This window comes from Sorex fumeus, unplaced genomic scaffold (assembly GCF_029834395.1).
Source record: "Sorex fumeus unplaced genomic scaffold, SorFum_2.1 ptg000086l, whole genome shotgun sequence".
In the NCBI taxonomy this organism is placed as follows: domain Eukaryota; kingdom Metazoa; phylum Chordata; class Mammalia; order Eulipotyphla; family Soricidae; genus Sorex; species Sorex fumeus.
This window is the reverse complement of record NW_026606143.1, coordinates 32,491,857-32,510,723: the sequence shown is the minus strand read 5'-3', so window position 1 is coordinate 32,510,723 and position 18,867 is coordinate 32,491,857. Positions and strand designations below refer to the sequence as shown.

General features: G+C 44.1%; 2 protein-coding genes across 2 annotated transcripts in view; one reads left to right on the top strand and one right to left on the bottom strand.

Moving 5' to 3' along the window:
* Positions 1-348: 348 nt before the first annotated feature.
* On the top strand, positions 349-18,691 carry PDHA1 (pyruvate dehydrogenase E1 subunit alpha 1). Its single transcript, XM_056131254.1, has 11 exons — positions 349-515; positions 6,818-6,877; positions 7,420-7,593; positions 9,412-9,538; positions 10,556-10,647; positions 11,779-11,871; positions 13,092-13,247; positions 13,420-13,491; positions 15,833-15,900; positions 16,732-16,840; positions 17,196-18,691. Exons 1-11 carry the CDS (start codon positions 459-461, stop codon positions 17,358-17,360), a joined length of 1,173 nt encoding a protein of 390 aa, XP_055987229.1. The 5' UTR covers positions 349-458; the 3' UTR covers positions 17,361-18,691.
* The window catches only part of MAP3K15 (mitogen-activated protein kinase kinase kinase 15), a 61,068-nt gene continuing 59,821 nt past the window's right edge, over positions 17,621-18,867 (bottom strand). The window contains exons 28-30 of the mRNA XM_056131130.1: positions 18,491-18,588; positions 18,336-18,412; positions 17,621-17,858 (exon numbers count right to left, since the gene is read on the bottom strand). Coding sequence (XP_055987105.1) covers positions 17,768-17,858; positions 18,336-18,412; positions 18,491-18,588 — 266 coding nt within the window. The 3' untranslated portion in view covers positions 17,621-17,767. The remainder of the gene's footprint in view (positions 17,859-18,335; positions 18,413-18,490; positions 18,589-18,867) is intronic.

Sequence of the window (18,867 nt, the reverse complement as noted above, 5' to 3'; positions counted from 1 at the left end):
GACCTGGGTTCGATTCCCAGCATCCCACATGGTCCCCCGAGATTCCTGAGTCAGGAGAAACCCCTGTGAAACGCCGGGTGTGACCCAAAAAGCAAAAAACAAAAAAACCAAAGCGGCTCCTTTTCCCGCGGCGCCCTGCGGGCGGGGCCCAAACGGGCCACGTGAGTCCCGGCCGCGTCGGAGCCAGCCGCGTGGCGCGGACCGGCCCGCGCGCCCCTCCCCCCCCGGCGGGTGCGCCCAATGGGCGGCCGCGCCCGACGGTCTCCGCGCGCCCGCCGTGGGCCGGAGCATCCCCGGGAACCATGTTGGTTGGCCCGGCGCCGCGCACGGCGCGTGATGTGACGTTAGGCCTGGGGCGGGGCTTGAACGCGGGCACCTGAAGGAGACTTGGGGACAGCCCGGCCGCGCCGCCCGGGTCGTCGGGACACGTCTCTCCCGCCGCCACGCTCCAACGCTTTATGAGGAAGATGCTCGCCGCTGTCTTCCGCGTGTTGGCCGGCGCCTCCCCGAAGCCCGTAAGGCGTGCGGGGCGCTCGGGGTGGGGTGCGAGCGAGATCCCGGGGTGGGGGTGGGGGGCTGCCGGCTCCCGAAAGGTGGGATCGGACCTGGGAGCCGCGTTTCCAGGGCCTTAGGGTGCCCGTTTCGGGGAGGAGCAGCTGCCCCGGCCCGTGGGCGCCGGCTTGGGCGGAGGAGAGCGGGTGCCGCCGAGTCTGCCGGGAAGCTGGGTTCCGCGGAACGCCCTGGCCCCGAGCGCCGACTTTGGTGCCTTCTTGGCCCGGAGGCCGTGGGTGCCGGGCCGACCCCCGCGAGCATCCCGTCCGCACTCAGCCCACCCGCCCCGCCGGGTACTGCGACGCCTGGCACGATGTGGTTTTTAGGTGGACAGACCCTGGTGTTCTGTTTCCGCAGTGGCCAGCCTTCCGAGGGCCTCGCGGGGTTCTGCCGTTGGGATTCCGCGAGCGCGGGTGTGGACTGGGGTTCCCGGGTATGAATGCTCTTTATTTGCATGTGCTCAGCTCTGTCCAGTTGTATCCTTAAATTGCGCGCGCGCGCGCGCGCACACACACACACACACACACACATTGGGCTCAAGAAAGTAGTGGTGCCTGCAAGGGTTGGGGTTCGGCTAATCCCATGGGTGGCACCCGCTTTAAGACGCGCCCTAAGCTTCAGGCCTTGACCGCTAGGCACCGCGAGGTCGTATTACTTGGTGGGACTGCGGCCAGGTTCTGACTGGCAGTTCTGGCTCTCACTCCCTCGGGACTTGGTGGTACCTCTGCTTGGTCTGGGGCAGAGATCGGGGAGGGTAGGATGGGGCCCCATCCTGGAAGCTCATGATGGAAAACACCACCAGACACACGCTGATGACTCAGCCCTCGGCATTTGACGACCCGAAGGAGAAGCACGTTTCTCCATTAGGGATTTCTTCCCATACACATGCTGTAGCCAGTATTTACTGAGCTCTTGAGATGTGCTGGGTGTTTTTGACGTGCTTTTCTCATTTCATTTCCACGTTTTCGGTTTTTAGTTGAATGGAAGTAACGGAAGTAGGTTTCCAGCATTAAGCGGGACCTTAGTTCTGTGCTTAAGGACGGCATTAAGAGAAGATGGCTAGAATCAGTGGTGGTCCTGCAGGAAACGGACGTTGTATACGTGTGTTTCAGTTTCCTGTCGCTTCTGTGTCCCCTTGAATGGAGAGAGGTCATATTTAAAACTAGTCTGTCATTCCCTCAACAGTTTATAGAACTCTTGGTTGTGCTTTACGGTCTTGCAGCGTGTTGCCGTGAAATACAAATTCAATCTTCTTCATCTCAGTAAAATTTGGTTTTCATCAGAAATCATAATATGGTTAAGGCCAGCGCCAGTTAGAATGGTCCTCTGAGCACAGAGCCAGGAGTAAGCCCAGAGCACAGCTAGGCATGACCCCAGCATCCCCCCCCCAATCTTAATGCAGCCCAAATGAAATAGAGATGAACTGAGTTCAGGATTGGAATGATTTTGCTAGCTGGATTAAACAAAAATAGAGTGGACTTGGAACTTCTTATAGTAAAAAGTTAGAAAAGATTATGACAGTGGAAACAGATTCCTAACATGTTTCTCTTAAAAATTCTTTGATGATTGGGTTGGAGCGATAGCACAGCGGGAAGGGCGTTTGCCTTGCACGCGGCAGACACGGGTTCGATTCCCAGCATCCCATATGGTCCCCTGAGCACCGCCAGGAGTAATTCCTGAGTGCATGAGCCAGGAGTAACCCCTGTGCATGGCCAGCTGTGACCCCAAAAAAAAATTCTTTGAGGATGGGGCCAGAGAGATAGTACATGTGGTTTTTACCTGGGTTACCTTGCATGCGGCTGACCTGATTTCCATTCTGGGCATCCCACATAATCCCCTGAGTCCCGCCAGGGGTGATCCCTGAGCACCCCCGGGTGTGGCCCCCGCAAACAAAAATTATTTGATGAGGATGAGAAACAGTGAGCTAGTGCAGCCGTTCTTCAGTTGACTGTGGGAGGCATTGAAAGCAATGCTCAGGCCTGGATTGAACCCTGGTCCCTGTACACATGGGGCTTGTGCGCCTGACCCCTGAGCTTTCTCCCTGCCTCTTAGGGTTCCTTCTTTTAAATCAATCACTCTGGGGCTCTCTTGCTCTCCCCCCACTCCCACATCCCTAGTCTGTAGCATTAATTTTATGAAGGCACAGTGAATCATGGGCTGGAGTGGTAGCACAGCGGTAGGGCATTTGCATTGCACGCAGCCAACATGGCCGACCTGAGTTCGATTCCTCTGCCCTTCTCGGAGAGCCCGGCAAGCTACCGAGAGTATCTCGCCCTCACAGCAAAGCCTGGCAAGCTCCCCGTGACATATTCGATATGCCAAACACAGTAACAAGAAGTCTCACGAAGGAGACGTTACTGGGCCCGCTCGTGACAGTGAATCATTATGAACTCTAGGTGGGTGTCTGGGCTGAAAGCTTGTGTACTAGTTTGCTTCCCTCCCACCAGCAGATGGGTTCACCAGCATTGCTATCAGGGGCCCCAGGTGTACCCACTCTGGGGGTTCAGTTATCAGGTTCGGGCTGTGTTAATAAGGGCTGCTTAGAACATTCAAGATTGTTTCAGACCTTTATGTTCTCTTGTTAAAAATCATGTTGGGGGGCTGGAGCTATAGCACAAAGGGTAGGGCATTTATTTGCCTTGCATGCGGTTGACCTGGGTTCGATCCCTGGCATCTCATATGGTCCCCCAAGTACCGCCAGGAATAATTCCTGAGTGCAGAGCCAGGAATAACCCCTGAGCATCACTGGGTGTGACCCAAAAAAAGCAAAAAAAAAAAAATAAAATAAAAATCATGTTGGTCTTAGTGCTAAAAAGATGTTATTTGAAAGAAAACACTGAAACCATCAGACACTGGACAGATTTCCTGTTCCACTGCTTTCCTGGTTTCCAGTGAATTTGGATCACAGACGTTTAGGCTTTTTATTGTTTGACCATTAGTTAAAAAAAATGGCATAGGTTTCAGGATTATATAGCTTCAGAGCTCCATCAGTGTCTAAACTACACCACAGCCACCACCAAAGAAAGTTCTAAAACCATTCAGTGCTGTAAAATTGCTCCCTTCTTTCCTTCCCCCACCCCCATCCCTTCCCTTCCCTCTCTGGTAGCCACCGTTTTGTTCAAGTCTCAGAATGTATTTTGAGTTTTGTTGACAGTTTCTATTTCACATATGAGTGAAACCATTTGTTGTCTTTCTCTGATGTATTTCACTCAGTGCAGTACCTCTAGCTCCATCCATGTTGCCAAAGGTAAGATTTCATTCCTTTTTTGTGGGGGGGCACACCTATTGGCTCTATAAAGGACCCCTCCCGGCAGTACTTAGGGATCATATGTAGGGCCAGGGATTGAATCAGGGTCAGCAGCATACAAGGCAAGTACCTTGCGCACAGTACTGTCTCTCTTGCTCCCTAGATTCCTTCCTTCCTTCCTTCCTTCCTTCCTTTCTTCCTTCCTTCCTTCCTTCCTTCCTTCCTTCCTTCCTTCCTTCCTTCCTTCCTCCCTTCTTTCCTTCCCTTCCCTTTCCCCTCCCTCCCTTCCTTCCCTCCTTCCTTCCTTCCCCTTTCTTTTTCCCCTCCTCCCTTCCTCTTTCCCTCCCTTCATTCTTTCCTTCCTTCCCTTTTTGTGCCACCCCCGCTGATGCTTAGGACTTACTCCTCCATCTGTCCTCAGGAATTACTCTTGGCAGTGTCTGAGATGCACCCCAGGCCAGTTGCATGGACAATAAGCGCCTCACTCGCCCCAGGCTTCATGTTTGCTTTTTGGACTACATCTGGGCGTGTGCAGGGCATTTTCCTGGCCCTGTGCTCAGGGATCACTCCTGGCGGTGCTTGGGGGGACCCTACGGGGCACGAAGGGTAGACCACATGCCAGGCAAGTGCCTTATTTGCTGTACTTTTTGATCCTTAGACAACATTCCATTATTTGTCTAAGCAAAATATATTTTTATACTGATATACTTTTTTTTCTTTTTGGGCCACACCCGTCAATGCACAGGGGTCACTCCTGGCTCTGCACTCAGGAATTAGCCCTTGCATTGCTCAGGGGACTATATGGGATGCTGAGAATCGAACCCAGGTCGCCCGAGTGCAAAGCAAATGCTATCACTTCAACCCCAATTTAAATACTTTAAAGCATTCATTTCCCCCTCTTTTAAGAAGCTCATTGTGTGAGTTAAATTAGATGCGTGTTTTACAATTTTTTGGTGTTTTTCTTTCGTGTGTGCTTGCTGGGGATTGAACCCAGGGTCTCACCCAGGCAAGGTCGTGCTTCTCCACTGAGCCACATCACTTTCAGCAGGCCAGATAGCTTATACCTGGAGAATCTAGGTGAAAATGTTGCTATGACTAATCATGGGGTCACTGCAAGCTGGCCTGAGTAGAAGCCTTGTGACATTGTCCTATTGTGACTCCCTCTGCCTAACACTCCAGGCCACTCGCTGTCATCTTTAGAAACTAGATGTTGGTGCCCAGAGACATTGAGTCTCTATACTGAAAGCTGGTTTGCCTAGTGTGGCTTATGTTGCCCAGAGTGCAAGCTAAATGCCTGTGACTGCATCTTTGAATGAAGTTCAGTTGTCGTGCTCTTCCTTCACGGAGGTTTAAGTTGCATTTCATTTAAAACATTTAACTGTTTGTATTTTCATTATGATGCCTTTGGTGAGCTCTTGACTGCCACTATTTTGACATTTTAAGTAGTAAGATTTTTAATGTATGCTAGTAGAATCTGGAGTGCTTGAAATGTTTTCCCTCCTTCTCTTGAATGGTTGCCAAGACTGTAGGACTTTGAAGTTTTAATTTTTCAGAATTGGAATGAATTTTAAAGTCCTCTTACAGAAAGCAAGTCCAAGTCCACTTGACAGCAGCTTTGAGGGACTGTCCAGAGAAAAGAAACAGTAATCTTTTCTCACCAGTTACAAATAGAAATGTAGTCACACTTTGGATACAACTTTTAGCTTCTTTAACAACAGCTCAGCTGCTTCCACCTGTTATCGGTGAAGCTTCTTTTGTGCTTCAAAATAACAAAACAGAGAAGATAACTAAGTGGTTTTCTTTTACTCAAAACACCCTGAGATACACAAAGTTGTTGGTGATTGGGTTTCAGTCACAGTTATAAAGTGTTCATAGTTGACTTTCAGTCATACAATATTCCCTTACCAGAGTCCGTTTCCCACCACCAATGTCCCCAGTTTCCCTGTTTCCCTTCTGCCATATCCCCTCCCTGCAACCTTCCCTTCACCCTCTGCCCATGGCAGGCACTTTTCCTCTTACCCTCTCTTTCCTTCCGGGCATTATGGTTTGCAATACAGGTCTAAGTAGTTTTCTTTATCATAATCTTTGACCTAGCTTCCTGCTCCTTATTACGTTTGTTTTGTACTATTTGTTTTCTCTTTAGGATTGGGAAAGAAAAATTCACCGATTCTCAGTTATTGTTGCCTGGCTGGTTTGGTGTCTAGTTTTAAATGTTTCCAAAAAACCAGTCTTTGTAGCTGTATCTGGAAATTGTTTTCACAAAGCAAGAAATACTTTTGGCCCCATAAAGTAAAGTTGCCAGAAATGGCATGTCTATTTCATGATTGCCAAACAATCTTTCTTTTGGCTACCTCTCATCTACCTCAGTTTTACTTCTTACCACAATCCTCAGTTTTCTTCATTTACTCTTAGATTTTTTAAATGAGATATCTCTTCATCTTGTTCAAGTATTGATTTCTAGTATTTAAACATTGTTCTTGCTTTTATTTGGGGGACATAACCCGGTGGTACTCAGGGCTTACTCCTGACAGTGCTCAGGAGACTGTATATGGTCCCAGAGATTGAATCAGGATCTAACACCCAGAGACTATATGTTGTCCCAGACACTGAACCAGGATCAAACACATACAAGGCAAGCATCTAACCCTTCTACTTTTTGGCCCGTAAATTTTCTTTTTTTAAAAAATTTTGCTTCCAGCAATGTCACTGTATTTACTTTTTTTTATTTACCATTTGGCTGTATCAATATGTATATTTTTAAGTAAAGTGATAGGTAGATAAAAACCTGTACTATGAACATAGGGAATATACATTCCTGGCATAAACCCCACAGACCATCTATAAATGGAATATATAAATGTATACATGGGGGTACATTTAGCAAGCAGGTTAATCTCACCTTTCTCACAAAGATACAGTCCAGTGCTGAGGTAATAAACCTTTGTTCAGTTTGAATAGTAGTTTTCAAGAAGATCTGTCAAAAAGCATTGATCTCTTTGTGTGTTTTGATCTTTCAAGGCAAGCAGAGTGCTGGTGGCATCCCGAAATTTTGCTAATGATGCTACGTTTGAAATTAAGGTAAGACATGTTTCGTTTTCCACCATGGGTTTTCCAGATACTCTTTGATAAACATCTTGATATTCATGGTTTTTTCACCATTTTCTTCCAAGTGTTCTAAGATCAGAGGTTCAGAGAAGTTTATAAAAAATTAGAATTTACTTTATTTAACCACTTGCTGGTTTTTTGGGGGGTAGACGGTGCTGGGAACAGAAAGACATCGAGATTATTTCCAAAGTTTAGGATATGATTTAGTGAAACTGAGTAAGAAGATTCTTCGCATGTTTGTCTTTTAACCTATAACTCAGTTGGCTGCAGGGGTTTTCACTGACAATCGTATTCGACTTTTCTTCCTCCAAATCCCATCCCATTACTCAGTGAGGTTTATGATTTAAAGAGGTTTATGATTTAAAGAGCCAGTAGCAACAGGCAGCGTTTCTGGTTCACATCTCCAGTAGTTTTTAAATGAAATGTTATTTGCAGCAGACGCAGGCCTCAGCGTGAGTTGGCTCTGCTGACAGTGTAGTGGCTGGAAGATGCCTGACTGGTTGGTTCCTTTGCAGAAATGTGACCTTCACCGACTGGAGGAAGGTCCTCCTGAAACAACAGTGCTCACCAGGGAGGAAGGGCTCAAGTACTACAGGATGATGCAGACTGTGCGCAGGATGGAGTTAAAGGCAGATCAGCTGTACAAGCAGAAGATTATCCGTGGCTTCTGTCACTTGTACGATGGGCAGGTGAGTGGTGAACCCGTAATAAGCTGTCGAGGTAGAAACTTAAGCATGGTTTCGGTGTGTTGTGCTTTGACCCTGCTGTGGCAGAAGGTTTCAACCAGGCTGGTGTTGGAAGGAAAACGCGAATGTTGAAACTTGCTGGAAAGCTGAGGTGAAAGAATTGATTCCTGTAGCCCACTGCTCCTTTTCTACATTTTTCTCTTTGTTGACTAATCTCCACCTTGATGGATTTGTGATCACCTATTCAGGGTACACTTTGGGGATAAAGGTTTTCGGTTTGTCGTTTGGAGGGTGCAGACAGAGGGACAGCATGGCTGGGGTCACTGTGTCAATGCCCTGTGGACATGCAGGGCCAATTTCCTGGGCTTTGTTTCCTCAAGAGAAGGCAGAGTTTTCAAGTTTCCTATAAAATTCCCACGGTATTTTATTGCTGACAACTATTCAAGACTTTTTTTTTTCCTCCGAATCATTTTTTAGGCAGAAGGGAACAGCCTATCTGTGGATTGCCAGTTTATAGCATCAGGCTTGGGCCTGTTTCTGGTGAAAAATAAAGCGACTCTCTGGTTATTAATGAAAACCTCTGTGTAATCCCAATATAAATAAGTGTGCGGGTTGGGTGGTAGCGGTCTCTCTTGCCCGCCACCTGCATTCAGTGGCCTTGAGCTGCTTCCCCCACCCCGGCCTGTAGCCGCGGCCAACAGACACAGGAAGGAGGAAACAGGGCCGCCAGGCTGGTGGGTGATCAGCTGCCATTTATTCCATTCTCCCTTCACGCCTGTTCCAGTCTCACTCGGCTCCCCATGCCAGCCTCACACCACCCCTCAGTCCCGTCTCCTCCTCTCCCCGATGCAGTCTCTCCACGCTCCATCTCACAGCCCCCATCTAGCCTCAACCTCCAAGTCTTGGGGGTAGCCACCACATATGTCCGGTAGCAACATATGAAAGCCTTTCGGCAAAATACAGTCTAGGGGTGTGTTTCTCCTTTCCTTATTCCAACAACCATTTAAACATTCAGCTCACTTCTACTTCTTAATATTAGTCATTTTGTATGGACACAGTAAGAGATACATTAAGCTTGTAGGGTGGTTTTTCTGGGGACATCTCACTATAGATCCCAAACTACAGTGCTCAGGCCAGATTAGTCTTTCCTAACCCTAGCAGTTCCTAATCCAGTTGTTACTCTTTGGATCATGACAAAATTTGTCCATTATTATGCCCTTAAATTATAGTTAAGTATTATGGCACTTGGCCTGGCTCAGTTTGATACCATGGTAGCTCATAGCTTGTCCTGGATTCATCCAGCCCCTCGTTGGGATCCTGCTTTTGGGGTGCTAGGAGCTAAGGGCAATTGAGGTTTAAGCTGAGAAAACAGATGCCCAGGAGTGAATATTATTCGGAGTCAATTGAGTCCCAAGTTACAAAAGCACAGCATTAACTATCTTCCTGTGTCTAGACAAAAAGGACATTGCTCTGAAGTAAACTATGCAAAAGGACATAAGGGAAGGGGAAAAGCAATATTTCCCTTACAATACAAGTCCAGAGATTTCTGAGGAATTTGACTTTACAAGTCACAGGTACTGCTTAGGGGAAAGTGGTGATTGACTGGGGAAGAGAGCGCAGAGAAGAGGTTAAAGATAAACACAGAGAAATGCCTCGGGAGCACTGTGAATGGTTGCAGTCTCCCTGCGGCCAGGGAGAAAGGACAAACCAATGTTACCCTACAGACTTCCAGCAGGCTAAATATTTTATAACATTCTGCAAAACCTTTTATCCAAAAATGTGTATTGGACTGACTTGTTGCTGCTTCTTCCTCTCTTGTAGGAAGCTTGTTGCGTGGGCTTGGAGGCTGGCATAAACCCCACAGACCATCTCATCACGGCCTATCGGGCTCACGGCTTTACCTTAACTCGTGGTCTTACTGTCAGAGAAATTCTTGCCGAGCTTACAGGTTTGCTGTTTCTTTATAAACAGGGAATTAGTGAACCAAGTTTTCAAATCTCTTGTGAAGATGATGTTATGAGTTAGGTAGAAGCTTTTTCAGTAAAACAACCCCCCACCTCCAAATCCCTTTTTCTATTTGGTGCTCTTATGCTTTTGAGTAAATGACTGATTTGGGTGTTACCTTGCCCCTCAGGTAAAAGTTTTTAAAGGTTAGTTCGGGGCCGGAGCAATAGTACAGCTGTTCGGGTGTTTGCTTTGCATGTGGCTGACCCGGGTTCAATCCCCATCATCCAAGATGGTCCCCCAAGTACCACCAGGAGTGGTTCCAGAGTGCAGAGTCAGTAACCCCTGAGCATTGCTGGGTGTCACCCAAAAAGCAAAAAAAAAAAAAAAAGATTAATTCTAGGGCCAGATCAATAGTACAACAGATGGAGCACTTGCCTTGCACATGGTCGACCAGAGTTCGACACCTGGTCGTCCAAGGTCACCAGGAGTGATCCCTAAGTGCAGAGCCAGGAAAACCCCCTGAGCATCGGCCCAAAAGCCAAAAAAGAAAATAAAAGTTAGCTTTAAAACCAAAATACTATGTATCACTTAAGCATGCCAGCAGAAATCTAGCAGTCTGGGAAGGTGAATTGAGTCATTTCACAGAAACAGTTTAATTCTAGGAATCATAATTCTTTTTGCCTTTGTCGCCCATTGACACCTGACCTGTTTATTTAGTGGCTAGCAGAAATGAAATTGGACAGTGTTTATAGAGTTGGCCTGCGGAAGCACTGTGTAGCATGTTAACATCTGAGGGAATGCCGCTAGGGCATGTAGGATTGGAAAAGTCAGGGCCAGGGCACTCTTCTGACTTGTTAGAAACTGATGGGGAGACGAGGAGGACATGTGTGCATGGAGGGGAGGTGCTTGTGTAGTTGGCATCTTTCTCGGTCTTAAATTGCCTGTGGTCAATAGTTGGGGTGTCGTTTTGTTTCTACGCTTATTTTTTTGAGCCGTTGTTTTTTCCTGCCACTTGTAGGTCGAAGAGGAGGCTGTGCTAAAGGAAAAGGGGGCTCCATGCACATGTACGCTAAGAACTTCTACGGGGGCAATGGCATCGTTGGAGCCCAGGTAGGGGAGGAGGATTGAGCGCGTTCCTAGATTTGGCTCCAGCCTGCGTCTTTCAAGTAGCTGACACCCCAGTGAAGTTCCCGCTAACGGATTTAGTTGAGGACTTGGTTGCTTGTAAATGATCTTTTTCATACCCTAGCATTTGGCTTAGTGGATTCAGATGATGTAACTTATTTTCTTTTTAAATATTTCTTTTTAGTAACTCAACAAGAGTGTCTAGCAGTGGTACTATACTACACCTTCTAAGTTGATACTTTAGTATACTGACTAGGTGCATGGACGCACACATCCATGTGCCCTGCTGCTAGTGAAGAAGAAGATCAGGCTCTCGGGGACCCAGAAGCCTGAAGCCAGCTTCCTTTATAAAGCAGTTTTAATTTTTTTCTTTGCTTTGTCTTTTTTTTTTTGCAGTTCTAATTTTTTAAAAGTGTTAAGCCCCATGGTTTAGACAGCGTCCCATTGTCTGAGTCTCCTCCCATTCACGCCCCATCCCTGCCTGTAGCAAGCTCAGTTCTACAGACCTCAGGTTCTGTTGCCTTTGACCACTGTTACTCCCTTACTGTTTCCTCATAGCCCACACATGAGAGAGACCATTCTGTATTCGTCCCTCTCCTACTGACTAACTTCACTTCACCATGATTCTCAGTTCCACTCCTGTAGCGGCACGTTTCATGATTTCATCTTACAGCTGCGTAGTATTCCATTGTGTATATATACCACATTTTCTTTATCCAGTCATGTTCTCGGGCACTCTTGAAACTAGCTCCCATACTTCTTGTTCCCATCAATCCATGGATAATACAAAACCAGTAGTATAACGTTTCATCTGATTGTCTGAGTTGTTTAGTTTTCGAATATATTAAGAATCTAAACTTTTTAATTTAACTTCCACTTCTGCCTCTTTAGGATTAATACTTGAGTCTCTTATTACACAAATGTTATTTATTGCCTAATGGGTTAAAATAGAATGTCATAATTGTTGACTGGTTTGTTTAAAATATTGGGGATAGGGTTGGGATATAGAGAGCAGCAACTGCTCTCTCAGAGTCTGGTCGGTAGTCAAAATTCAGAGCATTTGTTTCTTCCTTCATGGATTTCAGTGATTCATTTTTCAATTGTCCTTAATACTAGGTGCCCCTGGGAGCTGGGATTGCACTGGCCTGTAAGTATAATGGAAAAGATGAGATCTGTTTGACTTTATATGGCGATGGTGCTGCTAATCAGGTGAGTAGAATTCTTCCCACTATTGATTGTAGTAGTATTTCTAAAGTATAGAAAAAGTTATTTCTAAAGTTATAATTTAGTTTGTAAAGAAGTAACATGTTCACGTGTCCACCAAGGTGGCAGGCTGGTGGGGTGTGAGGGAACTTGGGAACACTGGTGGAGAGAAATTGGGATTGGTGCTAGAGCATTATATGTCTAAACTCAACTTTCAACTTTGTAAATCACGGTTCTTTTAAAAAATTTAGAAATATATAAACACACACAAAGGTAGAGTTGGCAGGCATTCATATGTCAGCTAAAATTTCTTTCTTGGGTTTTTTGGGGGCCACACTTAGCTGCGCTTAGGGCTTAGTCCTGGCTTTGTGCTCAGGGATCACTTCTGGCTGTGCTTGGGGGACCATGTGTAGTGCTGGGGATCGAATTTGGGTCAGTTGCATGCAGAGCCAAGGACCTTACCTGCCATACCGTCTGGCCCCTAAAATTTCATTTTATAGCCAGATTTGGAAATCTGCCTCTTGTCATGTTTTGCAAGTGTTTTGTGGGGGCTCTGTACCTCAGTTTTTTCTAACTCTGTTGTGTAGGACCTTGTTACCTTTTTACCCATGGCAGGACAATTCCTAAACCAGTAGTGTAATATGCAGACTTATTTTCTAGATACTATGGTGTTACCCAGTTTTTCTGTTACTTCCTGAGCCCTGTTACTTCTTGTGCTTTTCCCATTATGGTCCAAGTGTTTACCAGACTGGATGCATTGTAGTTAGTCCAATATAATTTATAATAAAGCATAAAAGTAAGTAGTCACATTTTTCCATGTTGACCTTTTTGTCAGTGTTTTATAGCTATACTAATGCCTTGACTGCACCCCTCCCATCCCGGCAGTACTCCTGGTTTGTCATTTTCCCATAGTTGCAAGAGTGCAGTGCTTACTCTATCCTTGTATGATGGAAATGTAATCATGAAAGTTTGTAAGTCTGTAACTGTATCTCACGGTGATTCATTAAAAAATAAATGAAAAATTAAGAAGAGTGCAGTGCTTCCCAGCACCCTTAGTGCATACTACTTTACCTTACCACCAAAAAGGTTGGTTGCAGAGGACAAAGCTTTTGATTCCTTATGAAATCTTTGTCTGCCACATAGAATAGCAAATATTATGGACCACGTCGGAATCCAGAGATAAAGAGTAAAATAAAGTCACTCGAATGTCTTGTACTTATTTCCAGGGTCAGATTTTTGAAGCTTACAATATGGCAGCTTTGTGGAAATTGCCTTGTATTTTCATCTGTGAAAATAACCGCTATGGAATGGGAACATCTGTCGAGAGAGCAGCGGCCAGCACAGATTACTACAAGAGAGGCGACTTCATCCCAGGACTGAGGGTGAGGACACCTGTCAGAGCCACACTAGACCCTCGTGGCTTGGTATCTTACTTATTTGTGCTGGGCTCTCACATCAAAGAGCTCTATTTCCTTAGCGCTTGAGTGCAGGTCATATAAAATTAAGATGGTTTTGGCGTATGAGTTAAGCCGTTCTTTTCCTGTATATAAATAGGTAGACGGAATGGATGTCTTATGTGTCCGGGAGGCGACGAAGTTTGCAGCTGCTCATTGTAGATCTGGAAAGGTAAGACTCTCAACATCTGATGGCATTTATCTCTTGTAAGTTAAAAGGAATACCCTTTCTTATTCATTCAGTAGGTAGCTGTGATTGAGGTTGATAACGGTAGAAGTTGTGTATCCCTCCAAATGGATTTGGGTCCCTTTACAAACAGTGTGGGGTTTCAGTAGTTCACCTATTGAGAAAGTTGCCTTGTTGCCCCCATTTAGGACAAATGTTTTGCCGCTTCATTAGGATTTTTGCCTGTCCTTACTGTGACAGGTATGACTTTTTTGCCTTCAGCTTTACTTGTGTGCTTTCAGATCCCATCCCCATCAATCATAGGCCCCTTGGATGAACAGATTGGGCACTGCCACTTCTGCTTTTAAAGTAGGCATTCAGTATCAGTATGGGTTTTCCCCCCTTTGGTCTATAAGTTAAACATATAATGTTAGTATTTTCTCCTAATAATCTTGGCCCTTCAGTTCTGGCAGTGGAGAAGGGAACTAGAGTAAACCGAATCTTAGAAGCAGCAATATGAGCATGTCTGCGATAGCGTTTTGGTGCCAATGGGCATTCTCTCTCTCCTACCTAGTTCCTCAAAAAAATGTGGGGAGAGCCAACACTATGTGCAAACAGGTTTGTAGCGTGTGCTGACTGTTCCCACCTGGTCAAAGCCTGATCTTGGCATTATTAGGGGAGGGTGTAGAATCCCTCAGCTTCCAAGCAAATGGCTGTTGAATTACAGCAGAACGTGGAAGTGAGGTGACTTGTGAGGGGATTGTTGTATCAGGCCATTTTTAAAATTAATTTTTTAAATTAGTGAAGTGCTAAGTCCTTTCTATGCATTGTCTTTTTCAGTCTGCGTATTTGTCAGTATTGCTATTTTTTGTGGTAATATAATAAGAATGAGGAAATGAGCACAGAGCATTTAAGAACAGGTCAGAGCCAGGTTTAGAACGCAGGCACTTGGACTCAGCATTCCAGGTCATCCTCTCGAGAGAGCTAGTATGGCAGGAGTACCTGCCTCTAGGCAGAACCATGGGGTTGAGTGCCGTGGGCCCTGTCAACCTGCCACATTTGTGTGCAGTCGGAGAGGGTGCCAGCTCCTAGGAAAACACTGCACGAAATGAATGTGAGGCAAACATTTAACCTCCCAGCCTATAGCTTTAGTTCTCGAGACTGTGCACTTTCAACACCCCAAGGTTTGCCTTTTAGTTATTACTAGTGTTGTACTGACTGTGGGAAAGACTAATCCTTGACCCTAAGGATAAAAGCTAAACCTTTTCTGGCTGCCATTTCCTGCTAGTAGGGTTTTTAAAAAAATGAGATCTAAGCTGTTTTTAAGGGATTACGTATCAGTACATAACCAAAGGCAATGCTGATGAAATAGGCAGTTCCTTCTTAAAAATGAAGGAACTGGTTCAGGACTGGTCCATGGATGGAAGCTTGTCACAAATAGAAAGACGATGGGAGGGCAGTTAGGATAGAGAAGGGACCAGTAAGACCATGATAATTGGAAATGATCACTCTGGACAAGAACTGCGTGCTAAAAGTAGGTAAAGGGATCAAGAACTGCGTGCTGAAAGTAGGTAAAGGGATATACATGATAACCTCTCAGAACCTATATTGCAAACCATAATGCCTAGAAGGAAAAAGAGAAAAAGAAGACAAGTGCCTGCCATAGAGGCAAGCTGGTGGGGGAGGGACAGGTGGGTAGAGTGGTGGGAAATGTACACTGGTGTACATACGTAACGTCCATTTCTTACGGGAATTGGAACATTGTATGACTGAAACCCAATCAACAGCCTTGTAACTGAATCTCACGGTGATCAATTTTTTAAAAAAAAGTATGGTGAGAATTATTATGGCCAAATAAAAATCTTCGAAATGGAAGAAAAAAAGAAAATGAAATGAAAGGCAGACAAGGAGATAGCTTAAAGGGCTGAAGTGTATGCTAGAGCTCTGGGTTCAATACTCAAGCACTGCATGATCCCCGAGGACCGTTGGGAGTAGGTAGCCCTCAAGTGATGGGATGAAACAAGCAATAAGTGGGTATTAAAATTCAGAAATATCAACCAATGAATTCTTAACAACTCAGCTGACCTATAGATATATGTGAATATTACATTATCTCCAGTTTAGCCTATGAATTATCATTGAGCTCTACATGTTTTCTAACTCCTATCTTCTTAAACTGTAGTTTGCGACCCATAACCAAAACATTTTTTTCGTTTCAAAGTAAATATCTATGACTTATTATCAATGTTTGACTTATATATCTATGAACCTGGGGCCATGTAAAAGTTTCTGCAGTGAGAAAAAGTTTTAAGCAACCTAACCTAACCTCTCCTTTGAATTGTTTTAGGGGCCCATACTTATGGAGCTACAGACGTACCGTTACCACGGACACAGCATGAGTGATCCTGGAGTCAGGTATGGTTGTGAGAAACCAGCGAAGTATCCAGAGTGAGTGGGCTTCGAGTGGTGCATCCCACATGAAAAAGAGGCATTTCAATGTTTTGACTTGTTTTTTGAATTAGTGAAGTTGGCGTCAAGTAGTCTTAGTCTGAGAGCAGTGCCTCCTACTATAGCAAGCCTTCTGAAAATCTCTACATCATAGAGCATGCCATATTAATATCAGCAGCTACATTTAAAAATGCAGAGAAGTTGCTACATAAAATATGTAAAATATTTGTGGACATTATTCGCTATGCCCTCATAGGTAAAGAGCTAGAATAGGAAATTGTCCTGCTGGTTGTCTGGAACAAGGACACACAGGGTCTTAGGAGTTTTACTTGTACTTTTAAGTAGTTCTGGTATGTAAGGTGACAGCCTTTATGTGTAGATTGGAATTATAAGGGAAAATATTAGTAAAAATAAATCTATTTTGTATCATTGTTATTAGAGATAGGATGCTTCCCTTGCACAAAGCCAACCCAGGTTCGATCCCCAGCATCTCATATGGTTCCCTGAGCACTGTTGGGTGTGTCTCCCAATTTATTTTAAATGGTAGCACCTTTCCTTTTAGTGGCTTTCAGGTGATGTCAGGAAAGAAGTATTACAGAATTAGAGAACCTGTTAACCAAGTTTTTGTTCACCACACAGAAACTCTCCACTACCTCACCATGTAAATAGGCTCCACCATTTTCATGCCTTTGTATCTATCTAGTCCCTGTTGTCAGAATACTGTTTTAACACCTGGCCTTGTATTATACTGAACAAACTGGCCTCACCTACTCGTAACTAACCCCACTCTCCTTTTAGTTATCGGACACGAGAAGAAATCCAGGAAGTAAGAAGCAAGAGTGATCCTATCATGCTTCTCAAGGATAGAATGGTGAACAACAATCTTGCCAGTGTTGAAGAGTTAAAGGTACAGTCCTAAATGCTTTCAAAGTCTGGCTTTAAAGGTGGGCTCACCTTTCGAGCAGTTTTCTGTACAAACAATTTTGCTCATCCTAGGTAAGCTTCCTTAGTAAATGGGAAACTACCAAGTATGCTAGCATAATTCTTTTATCTTAAAAATAAACATTGGACTTTTAATTCATAGATGCTTCCTTGCAAAGGTTTTAATTTTAATGTTGAAGCCTGGTATTCCCACATATTCCTATGTAGGTCATTGCATCATTTAAGGAAAAAAAATCTTTGAATTTAACCAGTTAGTACTCAGTTATGTACCTAAACTCCTGCTGTTTCAAAGATCTCTTGAACTGTAATCTTATTTTTAGGAAATTGATGTTGAAGTGAGGAAAGAAATTGAGGATGCTGCCCAGTTTGCCACTGCTGATCCAGAACCGCCTCTGGAAGAGCTGGGCTATCACATCTATAGCAGTGAGCCACCTTTTGAAGTTCGTGGTGCAAATCAATGGATCAAGTATAAGTCTATTAGTTAAGATGTTTACACTTTCAGTGGGTTATTTGCGTTCCTATTTTTCCACTTAGATCTAAAAATAGGTAATAGTTTCAATGAACGTTCCTCAAGTGGTCTTTTTAGAGGTTCTACTTATAATGATTTACTTATAATGATTGTAATCCAATGTATGTATGTATATTCTTAAAACAATTCCTTGTAAGCCCACCCCTTGTAATGGCATGAGTACTGAAGTGTATTTCTTTAACAGAACGATTTATTATAATGAAGGGTAAAGGACAATTACATTTTAAATAACACTCCTTCAAACTCATTTCAAATAGGCAAATGGCTTATACATTCAAATTACATAAGGCATAGTCCTAAAACATGTTAATGCAATAAAACCATCTATGAGAATAGTGCTTGAAAAACTATCGAAGCTGATAACTAAGCTGAATAGTTTACTTCTTTCAAAGATCCTTGAACATCTCGTCTGTACTGGGAAATTGCAGTCCACAGTTTGTAGACGGCGGTGCCACTGCAAAATAAAGACAAAATCCTTTGAGGAGCTCATCTGGCTAAAATTACAGTATATATAATTCTAGGTTTATATTCCCTAGCACACTAAAAAGAAAAAAAATTGTCTCCCTGTAGAGAGGTGACATTTGTACCGTGAGGGCTGTGCTGGGTGATCTGTACAGGCAATTAGCTAAGGATGATGTGATAAGTTTCATTAGAAGGAAGGTTATGAGGTAGCATGGCATAGCATGCCTTTTCTCCACTCCTTTCAACCAGATAGGGATGGTTCTTGTCTCACCATCCGTTTTTCTCTGACTATACCTTAGCTTCTTCCCGTCCTGTGTTTTTTTCTACCTTTAACATGAAAACTTGAGTCTGGAATAGAGTTTTGCTTTCAAAGTCATAGGAAAGGGAATGAATTTCAGTAATGGGAGAAATTGTAGCAGTACTTTGTCACTTAAGTCATTTTTCTGTTACACAAGTGTTTTATCCTTACCGTAGTTTGATGTATCTTAAATCTTCTTTAGTGATATTATTTAGGAGATCAAAAAGTGTAAGACCCTCTTCCACAATCTGAAACAAAAATCAAGTACTTTAGCAGTTGTGTTGGAAGAGTAGTATGCAAATGAATTTTGGGGGTTGTGAATTTACCGTTTCAATTGTATCTGCATCCAGTTCTTGCATATGTAACCACTCTACAAGTTCTTCTACTCTCTGCTCATTGGACCCATGAGAGAATACTGGATTCTCTGTAATAACAATAATGATAATAATAATGTTTTTGTTTTAATGTGTAGCTTTTCAAAAACAAAACCAAATTGGATGAAATAAAATATTCCTGTGTGACATGAATGAACTCTGTCCGTTCAGCTGTCCTAATAATACACATTATGCAACATTATGCAACAATCCATAGCTGTTGGATTCATTTCTCAGGGACTGAAATAATTTTTAGCTATAGAATAGCTTTCATTTGGAATCCGATGTCTACCACTCCGTGTGCTTAATTTCCTTGTTCTTAAAAGGCC

What these genes read in the sequence shown, in the direction of transcription:
- PDHA1 (XM_056131254.1), top strand. Translation starts at nt 459, where the DNA reads ATGAGGAAGATGCTCGCCGCTGTCTTCCGCGTGTTGGCCGGCGCCTCC. An exon ending in ATGGCATCGTTGGAGCCCAG is followed by an intron (nt 10,648 to 11,778) that starts GTAGGGGAGGAG and finishes CCTTAATACTAG; the next exon opens with GTGCCCCTGGGAGCTGGGAT. An exon ending in ATGAGTGATCCTGGAGTCAG is followed by an intron (nt 15,901 to 16,731) that starts GTATGGTTGTGA and finishes CTCTCCTTTTAG; the next exon opens with TTATCGGACACGAGAAGAAA.